The following is a 13,423-nucleotide window of genomic DNA, read 5'->3' as shown; positions in this document are numbered from 1 at the left end:
GAATCAGTGATCTGAGAGCCTTGGGAACGCACGTTGTTCAGATGACCGAAATACAGTTCATGGAACAGCTAAGCCAGTAGCCACTCCAAATATAAAACATGCCTGGACCTTTATTTCTAAACCACACTGTGCAGCCTAATTTGGACATTGTATGCTTTCCATTGCATAGGGTGAAAGGGAAAATCCAATTGCACACAATTAATTGGACATTGTTTTTGTGTTGCAGTGTGTTTAGTTCAGAACGTCTTATCATTTTACCAATCTGGGATATATGATGTTCTGTCCGTAGGGCTCATTACTATAAAAAGCAAATACCAATGTGGTTTATTGTGTCTTTTCATGCAATTATGAGCAATTAATTTAATGGCTCCAGTGGTGATGCTTAGTGGCCAGCAGTGGAGGACTGTGGCTGTATTGGGCAGCAGTGAATGTGCGTTACTATGTGAAGCAAGGTTTTGCTAAAAAAGAGCATTCATGCTCAGGGGAAAGTTAAAGAGTAATAATAAGCTAAACTTCAAACTAAACATCAAAAACATTTTATTTTATATCTGCTGATACATCTACATTGATGTCAGAGATGGAAATCCCTTTTAAAGATCATTCTTTTCCTTTGTTCTTCACTGGAGAACACAACTACAGTGAACGGGAATGCAAAGCAGCTAGAGTCTGTTTTCTAGCCAGGGGGCTGAGCAGTGATCCACAATGTCCCAATCACACTCACTCAAACCACTCACCAGCGTGATGCTTAGTCACAGATGACAAAGTAGAAGGGAAACAAAGTGCACATGACAGCAGTAGTCTTCAACTAGTGCGTGAGGAACACTGTGCCATGAAGTGACCTCATGATCAAAATTAAAACAACTAAGCACCATTTAATATGCAACATATGCCATTTGGGGGATGATTTTATCCAAAGTGCTTTGATTATGGGTGGCCCCAGTAGGAAACAAACCATTTTGCTACACAGGACCATAATGCATGAAGCGAAGAAGTTTAATATGCTTTGACTGTGCACAGTTTTAACAGCGCTGTGAAGCAGACATAGACACAGAATTGGGCTCTACATGTATGCATCAGCAACTTATTTCAAGACTTTCTCTCTTCCTCAAGCAGCATCAAACATGAGCTCGTATCCACAATGAAGGTTTGCTCAAAATCATTGTCAAACATAACATTGTACTTTCTTAAATTTTTATTTAATGGGTTTATAAACTATTAAAGTTGATGTGCATTTGTTTCCTCCAAGTTGAGAAAATCAGTCCCCAAGTTAGTGTGTTTTGGGCTCCATCCAGCATCTCATAGCATTTGCTGACTCAATGATCAAACAAGTCTTTGGGTGACAATTTTAAGCATTCAACAATTTGTCATGCCTCAGGATTTTGTTGTTTTTTTGTGTGTGTGCGCCTCAGCACCAAAAATGGTTAAATCCACCACGACAGAACATGACATGTGACACACTAAAATACGAGTGCAGAACATAGCATTATTCTTCTCTTTTTGTTTTGAAAAAGAGCATGAAATTGTGAAGAAAAGTAAAAAGCAAAAAAAAGTAAAGCAGATCACAGTTAGTCTATAAATAAGTACAGACAGAGATATTGTGTGCCTCACGTATGTGCCAGTCAATGAGTGATCAATCAGCTGGTAGCTTTTAACATCGAGATCAATAGTCCCCATGATGCAGTGGGCATTGCATAACATAAACAAGGACAACCTTAAAATTGTTAGAGAATATGTGGGGCATCCTGGTGGTTCAGTGTGCTTGTTTTGTACTCTTGACATCATGAGTTAAAATGTTACTTCTCTCTCTCTAATGACGCAGGAATGCTACAAAAGTAGCCATCAGTAAACAAACATCACATCATATGACGCAGTAAACTGTAGTGTACTGAAAAATGTTCCCTCTCAGAATCACACACACGTTGTAATCTTTTCACGCCAAACAAGGCTCAAAAAGCTCAAAAAAGTCCCACAACCATAAACTACAACAAAGCCCTCACCCATAAATCAAAAGCTTTATCAAAGCTGGCACCAAAGGGTCAAAATACAAAACTTTACATATCACTGAGGCAGAGAACAATCCACACCAAAAACCCCTCAAGTCCATCCCTCTCATCGTCGCTAGTGGCGTTACGGTTGCCATGGCTACCAATTAGCCCTGTAGGTGTGAGCCTGGAAGTATTAAGGAGTGGGCGGGAGAATCCAGGAAGCGCACACACACACACACACACACACACACAGGCACCGTTACCTGTACGCCATGCCCGTCTGGCTCTTGACCGTCTCGTGCAGCGACAGCGAGTGGAAGTTGAGAAACTCCTCCAGCTGTTTGAGCTCCAGCACGCTGTTGGGTTTGATCCCCGTCCACAGCATCAGAGGAGCGTAGGGTCGAGGCCCCGTCCCGGCCGACGCCTGCCTGGCCAGCCGCCCCTGTCCCGGACCCTGGGCCTGGACCGCGCCCCTGTCTGCCGGCCTGCTGGACCCCTTCTGCTTCGGGTTGGGGATCTCCGAGCAGGTCGCCTTGTACAGGTACATGACGGCGGTTTCTTCTTCAGGCCTTCCTCAGTCCCGCGCTTTTTCCGCTCTTTCAGTCTCTCCCGTCTTCTGTGTGTCTGTCCCACAAACATGTACGCTCAGAATAATCCAGGTAGGTCCCTCGCCCACGCAGCACTGCATGGACCAGAGGACTCTGTGTGTGTGTGTGTTTGTGTGTGAGCGCGAGTGCTGTAACTCTCAATTTCAAAGTGAAGCAACGTATTCGTCCTGACAAAACTCCTTATAAAGTATATTCCCTTATTTAAGAAAAAAAGGAAAAAATCCAACTTAGAAAAGCGTACTCAGAAACCAGAAAACCACAATTCCAGAGTCCATAATGAACTTGGATGGAGAGTCCAAGCTGTCAGCAGGCTGAAAGTCCACACTGGAAATACAGCCTTTTTCCATACATGTACTCCTCCATGGGCTGTGCCACATATGTTCCCTGTACAAACACACACACACACACACACAGATACTCGCTCTCTCCCGTTCGCTCTCTCTCTCTCTCTCTCTCTCTCTCTCTCTCTCACAGAAAATACACACACACTCACGCTGTCACTTTGCCCCCTGCTCAGCCAGTCTATAAACTCAGTTTGGTTTTGCTCCCTATTAAATGGCATGGGAATCTGGGACATTTTTTTTTCCCGCCCCCCTCCCTCTCCCCGTCTCTCTCGCTCTCTCTCTCTCTCTCGCTCTCTCTCTCTCTCTCTCTCATTCTCTCTCACTACCCCTTTCCACCCTTCTCTCTCTCTCTTCAACTCTCCCTTATCCTCTCTCCCACTCTCTTCCACTTTCCCTATCATCCTCTCTTTGTCTCTCGCAGTATTCCCTCTGTCACAAACCCTTTCTCTTACTCCTGATTTTCTCTTCCACTCTGCTCTATCTCTCTCATCATTTGTCTGTTTGTGTGTGTCTCTCTCCTCCTCTTTCTTCCTCACCCCCATCTCTCTCTCTCTCTCTCTCTGGCACACACACACGCTCAACATCCCGACAGTGTATCCCGTGTATCCCAGGTCTTCATGCATCACTCCCTTTCTTCACTCGCTCCCAGTCTCATTCTCCCATTCTTAATCGCCCCCGTATTTCCTTTTCAACTGTTTTCCCTCTTTTGTCTTTCCTCCACTACTCTGTCTTTCCTCCACTCCCCCTTCTCTCTCCTCCCCCTAAACAGACTGTACTCTGGAGTCTCTGGAGTTTTGCCCATAACAAACACCTAAAATACACACACACACACACACACACACACACACAAATAGACATTAGCATGTTCTGCACAATTGCACACAGTCTGAGTGCAATGTTTTTGTATTGAAGTGAACCATGAAACAATTTGGGGAACTTTCTTTCTTTCTTTCTTTCTTTCTTTCTGTGGTTCTCTCTTCTCTGTCTCTCTCTTTCTTTCTCTCACCCTCTCTCTCACGCACACACACACATACTGGTGCTGGACAGAGTGACCTCTCACCTCTGGCCCCTTTGGGAGAGTGTCCATGACATCATGTCTGGTCCTCTAGCGGATTGTGAGAATGAGGAGGAATGCCACTCTCCCATATCAGGAAATTTCAGCAGAATACCCCCCACACACACACACACACACACACACACAGACACACACATCCACACCAACACACACACACACACTTCTGCTCCTCCATTGCCTTGGTATTCAACAGATCATCGTGGTACACTGAACAAATGCTGCATAAACCTCATCGTTCCCAAAATACCACACACACACACACACACACACACAGAGCCCAAAGTTGGCCAGCCCAAAGTTAATCAGACATAATAAAAAGGTACATGTGACATAACAACAGGGATTAGCCCATACATTAATGAAAAGAGGAGAGAAATTCAACTTATTTACTAAATTGTGTCTGAAACCAACTGTGTCCATGTTGTTGCTGCTCTTTATTTAAGTGTAAACTCCTTCTTCTAAGTTTAACTTTTGTTTGTCAGGATCAGGTTTCTTTCATCACATTGAGTCAGATATCAGGTACCGCTGCTTGGCAGGCCCCTGTTTCTTAAACTCTGGGTCCGAACCCCAAAATGTGTTATAGACCTGGTTCTGGTAAGGGCCTACCTGATGAGTGCTGGTGTCTTCTTAGTCCCACAGTCAGACTATTTTTTAAAATGTTGGTTTTAGGCTGAAAAACTTTAAGAACCCATGACAGAGGAGATTGTACAAATAAAAGGTTTACAATGGCAGAATGCACTCATGAAGAGCAATTGTTGTTCTTTCAAAACTGTGTAGGAGTGTGAGAGCGGTGTTGAAGTGAAATATTCATCATTTTGTCTTTGTTGTTTCAGAGTTGACAGCCAACAGACACCCAATGCAAGGTTGACCACATTGTTACAGCTGAAAGAAAATGAAACTGTGGCAGAAACTCTGGCCAAGATCATTGTCTTAATGCACAGACCGCAGTGTGTACACACACACACATGTGGACACACACACACACACACACACACATGCACACACGCACAGCCAGGGAGGGAGATTGGCAGAGGGGCAGCTGTGTCCATTGTCCGACAAGATGGGTGGAAAAACTGATCCTGCCTGGCAGCAGGAATGTCAGCTGAGCTTATGCAATGCCAGAGTGTGTTTACAGTATATTTATAGACACTGGACACACACTCACACACACACACACATTCATACACATGTATACATGCACCCTTGCACACACATACGCATACAAATACACACAAAAAAAATGAATAAATAAATATATATACATATATATATATATATATATATATATATACATATATAAATATATATATATATATGGTTTTTGTGAGGTAATGGGAGAGTTTTGCTAATAAAGACAAATCTTATTGTTGAGTGCAAACCGTTGCAAACACACCAGCCTGTTCTGTCATCCTCACACTGGACCTCCCAGTCCTGCCTGTGGTAGACTTCATAACCAGGAATGAGATCATCAATAACAAAAAGCAGGATGAAGTCAGAAAACAGTAATATCTCATTAAAAATGAATGGGAGTTGTGTACCCAGAACAGATGAAAACCTGATGAAACCCTGAAAAATCACATCCCTGCATAATAATAACTACTGGGGCAGAGAACGAGGCAGTAGAGCAGCGTTTCTCGAGCTGCTGCTCAGGTCCATATGTAGGTTGGGGGGCATGTTTGTGGTGGGTCCCTATGGGGGAAGAGCACTAGTGTGTTGTTCTCCACTGAAACTAAATTTGGATAAAAAGTTTTAAAGTGTCTGCAATAGAAAATGGTAGAGTAGATGCACATATTGGAGAAATCAACAAGTCAAAATTCAGATGGCATTATAACAATAACAACTTACCATCCGTTTTACACTTGTGTTACTTCTCTCTCTCTCTCTCTCTCTCTGTCACGCTTTCATTCTGTTTCTCTCTCTTTCAGTCTGTGTGTTTATTTTTCCCTTTCATCATGGCCTCTGGTGTTGAGAACAGTCACATTCTTTTTTTGAGCCACTCAGCACGTGGGCAGGTGAGTCACTGACAAGAATACCCACGGAGAGGGAGAGGAGGGAGGGAGGAGGAGGAGAGGGAGGTGGTGAGGTTAGGGTGAGGACAGAGAGAGAGAGGGGGGGGGGGGGGGGGGGGGGGGGGGGTAGGGCAATAAGCAGGGGAATCCAGCCTCTTGCCATATGAGGAACAACAGGACGGGACGGATCATACGGCTTGCCAGTCAAAACAGGCTCTCCCTTTTGCCTCGATATTTGTCTCTTTCTCCCTGTTTTTCTCCCTGTCTCTCACTAACCCTCTCTGCCTGTTTCTCTCTCTCTTTCTCTCTCTCTCTCTCTCTATCTCTCTCTCTCTCTCTCGCTCACTCTCCCCCTCGCTCTTTCACAAATTCCCAACACTTTGCCCACTTCCTTTCTGTTCTTTTTCCATCAGCTTCATCTTCCCAGAGACTAATTAAGCTCTCTTTTTCTGTCTCGTTCGTTTTGCTGCACCCCCCCCCCTCCTCAACCCCTCCAGTGAGTGGATCCCTATATAATGATTGCATAGTGTATGTCAGATAATTATCCAGCGTGTGCAAGGCATGAAAGAATTAGAATGTGTAGAGCAGCATGCCATGGCACAGTACCACACGGACTCAGATCATTTACCCGTTCTCCAAGTTACCAAAAGTACTTATTTCCACAGTATTAAAGGTGTATTTGTAGCTATGATGCATATGTGCATCCACCATTTTTGACTTGGGTGAATACTTTTTTTGCAGGCGAATAAAAAAGAATAAAATACCCACATACTTGATTCAGCCTAGCCATTTTTCACCAGCCACCTGCAGCGTATCAAAAATTCTCACTCAGGGTTGTTTATGTGCATGAGAAAGCCCATTCTATCAACTCTGATTCTATGGCAGCAATAATTATGCCAGTGATCAGTCTCTAGGCCTCGGGGACTGTCCTGGTCCTGTTTAACACCAGTGTGTTGGCCTACATACTCTACTAAATCCCATTGTTATCATCATTGAGTATCTAAACCAGCCTAATGCTAAAGAGTGAAAGAGCAGAGTGAGGAAGATAACATAACAATACACAGAGCGCACAGCCGTGTTACATAATCCACGTCTCAGCTGTCTCAAGGCTGAAAACTCCCTCTTTAACCCGCCTCCTCTCCATCTACATCTTCTGTTAATCACTGAAGTGGATATGTGAAACCAAAAGGAGGTCACACCCTTCACCTGGATTTTCCTGGTTAGGCTTCTTCATAGAGTGTGTAAATATGTTGTTTGCTTACTGTATGGAGTTTGGTGGATGCAAGTTACTTTGCAGTACTGTGAGTGCAAATATGTTTAGTATGGGCAGCCACAGTGGGAAACAAACCTCTAATCCTGGCAGTGTTCCCATGCGCTATCAATTGGGTTATAGTGGAAGAAAGATACTTTTGTCCCCAAAGTATTTTCTTACCATTGTAGAACTAGTGCATGCCATGCTCAGTGGGTAATATGGAGACTGTAGCTTCAGACTTCAGAGGGCCAGCTTCACTTGCCCGACAAAGAATCTCCACCCTGTCCTGGTGGTAATGCAGCTTGGCTAAAGGGTCAACATTTTTAACTCAAAACATAATATGTCAGACACTGCTGGTGCAATTTTGACGAAACTTGAAGGGATGACGCATTTATGTGCTGTGTTCTGGTCATTAAAAAATGCCACTATTTGGCCTGATGGGGGCACTTAAAATAAATTTGAAAGGCCCTAACTCCTACACTGTAAGTTCAATTGACATGAAACTAGCTACACACATCCATTACACATCCATTACACTGATTGGCCTAATGAGGGCGCTATAATTAAAGGTCAAAATCTAAACTCAAACATTACATCTCAGACCCCACTGGTGGAATTTTGACGAATGATTACTTATTTTGGCATTCTGTGTTCAGACATTTAAAAAAAATCACACTGATTGGCCTGATATAATCAAAGGTCAAACTTGGAAAGGTCAAAGCTGCTGGTCTGATTTTGATGAAACTTGGATGGTGTATCTTGTTACTGATTGGCCCAAAAGGTGACTGCATCATTCATGGGGGATGACATTACTTTTTTGGTTCTGATTTGGTTTTGTTTAGCATTATTATTATTATACTTGATTCAACAACTGTAGCCTGCTGTCATCTCATGTTCTGCAGATTACTTTATCCAACAAATCAGTGGAATGTTTCTCCCAGGACAGCTATGTAAAACTATGTAATATATAGTTTGTATATGTGTATGTATGCATGTACTTTGTATATAAGTATATGATATAAACTATATAATTCTAAGATAAAGCACAAAGGGCAGTTGCTCTCAGGATGCCATTGTTGTCCTTGTAAAAGTAAATCCATACATATAGATATACGTATACGTACTTTATACATATTAGATAAACAATAACAAAACCACTTAAATTTATCCACTTAAGTTTATTTGTCTTATCTTATTGCCTGCGACAGAAAATGTAATTCAGCAACTTTGACCTATTAAGGCAGTGTGCATGAACTGGAATTTCAATATTCCACTTGCACACTAACAATCGTGAGAAAACGTAGCTCAGTAAAGGACCAAATATTTTATCTCCATCAGAAACAAATTAGCATGAGATCAAAGTTGCCTGATTAAAAAAAAAAAAAAAGATTTAGGGGGAAGAAAAGGCTATTTCTGGCTCCGTTGTAACAAGGATTTCTGTGTCTATATTCTGCCCCAGTTTTTATTCAGAATCACTAGAGAGCTAAAAGGATAGCAGCAATTGTTCTGATTCAAATGAGTGTGAGGATATCCAGCCATCGCTTGGCGTTTGGCATCCATGTCAGGGGCTCAGAGAGAAGAGCTGGCAGACAGTGGCGTGTGTGTGTGTGTGTGTGTGTGTGTGTGTGTGCGTGTGCTTGAGGCAAGAATTGGCTGATTGGCAAGAAGGGGACATTTGGAGGGGTTCGGCTGATGCCCAAGTCTTTTCTAGGTCAGACTGAGTAGTGAGTAGTTATGTCAAGAAGAAGACAGACTCCACATTATAATAATGGAGTCCCGGTGATCAGACACTAATGGGCCAGTATCATTTCTTCCTTAAGAATGCATGTCAATCAGTCAAATTAAAAGAAATAGGATGCGCGTGTCTGTATGTAAGTGTGTGTGTGCGAGTTTGTGTGTGTGTGTGTGTGCGTGTGTATGCGCGTGTGTGTGTGTGTGTGTGTGAAGGTCGTGCTAATCTTATACTGATTCACACAATGTACTCCTTTTTATTGGTAGTCCACTGAGCTCATCGCTTTTGAAACACACCTATTATACACACACACAAGCACACACACTCCACATGCACACACTCACACACATACACACACACACACCTGTCAATCTGTCGGTCAAGCCATGAGAGCCTTTCATCATATGTTTATGAGCCAGCAAATAAAGAGCATGTGAAGTGAGTAGCAAACCAGCGTGTCACCAGGCCAACTCTTAAATAACCTTTAAAGCCAAATGTGGAATATCAACCAGCAGTGGGCAGTGCGTTTTGATTTGACAAGGGAGACCATGAGGTAAAGCATATTCTCCCCTCACTTTTCAATTAAAATCTACACTGACTGCACACAACATTAGGGGTACCTGCTCTTTCTATGAAATAGACCCGCCAAGTCAATCCAAGTGAAATCTTTGATCCCTGATAGACTTAACTAATGAAATACACATAATACTCATGAAGAGGATGGAGACAAGTTAAAGAAGGATTTTAAGCACTGAGACATGGATTGTGCAAAATAGGTTACAACCCAATAATAGCAAAGCGGTTCCAATACATTTTACATTCATATTGTCAACATGAGGGATGCAAGACATATTTTGGGTTAGGGGAGTTCCAGCCGATGTTGGTGGTAACTCACTTTTTTTGTAACTAGTAACTTAACGTGTTACTTTTTCAATTCTTGTAATGAGTTACCTTTTAAAATTAGTGTTGTTAATTTTCTTTTTCTTTCATATTGTTTAAATTTTTTGTATACGTAGAGAAAGTGAAAGTCCTGCAGCATCTCATGCAGACAGCATGCTGTTAACTGAACAAAATGCAATGTAACTCTGCTTGACATAAATGAGATTGGCTCACTATTTTAAACACAGAGCCCATAGTCCTGCATTGCATTTTAAAACAATACTCAACAACACACTTGCAAGCACAAGCCATAGTGCTACGGCATGTGTTCAAGTGGGTAACACAAAAAGTGCTCCAACAAGTTACTTCCAGCAAGTTACTTTTAATAAAGAATAACTTTGTAACATAACTAGTTACTTTTTAAGCTAAGTAATGAAGTATCTAACTCATTGGTCCCACTCACAACTTATTTACACAACTACGACTACACAAATGATGGTTGTTTTAAGTATTACAACAGCATACATGTTCACGTTTAGAAGATAGCCTTAGCAATGCTCCTACATCACCCCTGATGACCCAAATGTCTGGTATATATTATTTCTGATACAAACAAGAGCAATAAAAGTGAATATAGAGCACAATGTGTCTGCCCGAAACTTTCGTTGCAATGAAGAGAAGGTAAGGATATGTGAAGTACCTGTTTGCGTGTGACAACGTTCCCTGCACACACAGTACAACCATGCAACCGGTTGCCAATTAATTCTCTGAGAATTTTGAACAGACAAATTGGGATTATGGAAACGCTTTTGAATTATTAAATACTTTACGTTATGAGATAAATGGCTCCATAAACATTTGGGAGACCTCGACACTTTTGTCATCGCACTGCACCCTTGGTTGTTAATCATCCTTCTCTGTCCTCTCCTTTGTCTTTCCAAATTAGAGAGGGAAACAGAGCCAGACCCAGGAGGGAGGCCAGAGAAGAAAGGGGAAGAGAAGAAGAGAGGAGAGGAAAGGAGATAGCAGGAAAGGAGGAAGGCAGGACTGCACTCCCAGGGATTTGGAGGTTTAGGCTTGAATGATGGGAATGGGACACAGTCGGATTAGGCAATTAGAGACAGAAAAAGGGAGAGTAGGGTAGAGAGAGAAAGAGACACAGCAAGAGAGAGAGAATGCTGAAAACATCCATGAGTTTTGTTTGGATAGAGAGAGAAAAAGGAGACAGACAGAGGGAGAGAGGGAAAGGTCACTTGCACTTGCTGCACTATTATTCCAACTCTAACCTCCAAAAGTGGAAAATGTGATGTGGGTCACAGCCTGGTAACCAATGCTGTTGGTGCTTTCTGTCTCCCCCCCACTGTCATTTAACCACTCCCCTCCCTTTGTCTGCCTCTTATACAAACTACATCGAAAACTCTCTCTCTCTCTCTCTCTCTCTCTCTCTCTCTCTCTCTCTCTCTCTCTCTCTCTCTCTCTCTCTCTCTCTCTCTCTCCGTCCTCCTCCATGTGTTTTGTCACCATGGTGTTAGGAGATGTCAACACAGTCTAATGTGGCAAGACAGATGCTGGCTATTCGCATTAAGGCCAGATCGGGTGACACAACTCTAAGCCGTGGGTCGTTATGACCAGCATGACTACTGCGACACACAATGCCCACAAATGAAATGATAGGACTAGAAGGGAAACACTTGTCATCGAGTGTCACTGATGGCCCGGCCCAAAAATAATTGAATAATCCATCAGCGTTCGCCCACGTGTACGCATGCCAAGTAGAGGAAAACAAACGCACGCATGCACATACATACAGACCAAGTCCCTGATCTTAGTTAATGAGCCTTTGATACTGTAAGTGTAAATTATATGTGTGTGGAGGGGGGGCTGTGTGTGTACGTGTTTGTGTGTATGTGTGCGCGCATATGTGTGTTTGTGCATTTGTGTGTGTATACATGTGTTTGTGTATATCTGTGTGTGTGTGTGTATGTGTGTGTGTGTGTTTAAGGAGCCAACTGATTTTGTGAATCAACAAGCAGTGCAGTACAACAAATTAGGCCTCCAATCTGTTTGCACTGTGTTAAGTATGACCACATGGCGGCTATCTGAGCTCTCTCTCTCTCTCTCTCTCTCTCTCTCGCTCACACACACACACACACACACACACAGGTGTCAACTGACCTGTAGATCATGCCAGTCTTATGTGCCACTGTCTCCTCTTTGCCCATGCCGAACATCTTCAGGTACCAGTTGGTCTCCATCTCTCTGATCAGCGCCTCCTTGTGCCTGAGCGGCGCCCCCTGCTTTGCGGCGGCGTGCTTGGCCTCCTGGCTTCGGGCTTTCGTCCCGCTGAACGAGGCGACTGAGTGTTTGCGGCGGGAGTGGGGCGGTCCATGGCCCCCCACTCCCCCTCCGCTGCTCCGGGCGGCTAGCATGGCCCCAGAGGGTGCCCCCGACCCTCAAGGGCAAAGGTCAAAGAGCGAGTTGAAAGGGGAGGGGCTTCAGGTGTCCGAGTGTTTCGAAGTCCTTCGCCCCTTTTGGGATGAGCGATCACTGCGGCTTCAGACAGTGACACGTGTCTCGGGAATTCCTGCTTTGTCTGTCTGTGTTAAATCGGCTCTGTCTTGTCTCTCTATTTTTTGACCATCTCCTGCAGGTCTCACACTCTCTGGCTCTTCTCTTTTTGGTTTTCCAAGTCTTCTGTTTCTTGTCTCTCTCCCCAGGTTTTATCCTTCTTTCTGTCTGTCTCTCTGTTTCTCTCTCTGTGTTTGTGTATCTGTCTGTTTGGTGTGCTCTCTGGTCTCTTATAGCCTCCTCCAGTCTGAAACAGGATCCTGGTTTCCTTGTCTCGTCACAGCCTGGCTTGGCCTAAAAGGAGAGAGCCAAACATGCCAGGGTGTAGACAAGGCAGACACGCACACACACTCACACACACACACACGCACACACACAGTCCATGCATAGATGATAGGTGTATACACCGGCACACCCAAGTGCATGAACACTATGCAACAGCATAAATACACACACACACACAAACACACATACTATACACACATGAGCACAGAGGCACTATGCACATACATACAAACAGTAAAGTGTACATAACATATAAATACATACAACAATGTAAACATACACACAGTGCACACCTGAGTGTGAGTTTAGACAATAAACATAGAGGCAGTGTTGTAGTCGAGTCCCAAGTCTTCAATGTTTAAATCCGAGTCTGAGTCCAGTCTCAACTCCTCAGTACTCAAGTCTTAGGACCCAGTCTGAGTTCAAGTAATCCACGCTAGAACATGCTAGTCTTTTCCTCGATTGTCCTTATACATGTTTTACATTTTGCACTACTTTTGGCGCCAGTTAATGTAAAATCCAAGTAATCGAAGCTCACAATACGTGATGGAGTCGTCTTCATCCAACACTTGACTAGCGGCACCTCACACTCACTGATACTTTACATCATCCTATCAGTGGCTGTGTTGTAAGATGAATTTCCACATGTTTTCTACATGTAGGCCTAGATTGTTAACCAGATGTTC

At 43.4% G+C, this 13,423-nt stretch overlaps 1 protein-coding gene across 2 annotated transcripts in view; it reads right to left on the bottom strand.

Moving 5' to 3' along the window:
• Positions 1–12,313, bottom strand: part of kcnab1a (potassium voltage-gated channel subfamily A regulatory beta subunit 1a) — a 121,323-nt gene extending 109,010 nt beyond the window's left edge. The window contains exon 1 of one of the 2 annotated variants that reach the window (XM_071898695.2): positions 12,060–12,313. In XM_071898695.2, the coding sequence (XP_071754796.1) occupies positions 12,060–12,313 (254 nt within the window). Of the gene's footprint in view, positions 1–2,248; positions 2,533–12,059 lie in introns of those variants that run through there. The other variant, XM_071898615.1, reaches the window with a different exon arrangement.
• Between the last annotated feature and the right edge of the window lie 1,110 nt (positions 12,314–13,423).

The sequence above is a fragment of the Centroberyx gerrardi genome, chromosome 6, assembly GCF_048128805.1.
Source record: "Centroberyx gerrardi isolate f3 chromosome 6, fCenGer3.hap1.cur.20231027, whole genome shotgun sequence".
Classification (NCBI taxonomy): domain Eukaryota; kingdom Metazoa; phylum Chordata; class Actinopteri; order Beryciformes; family Berycidae; genus Centroberyx; species Centroberyx gerrardi.
The sequence above is the reverse complement of the archived record's forward strand: the minus strand, read 5'-3'. Positions and strand labels throughout refer to the sequence as shown.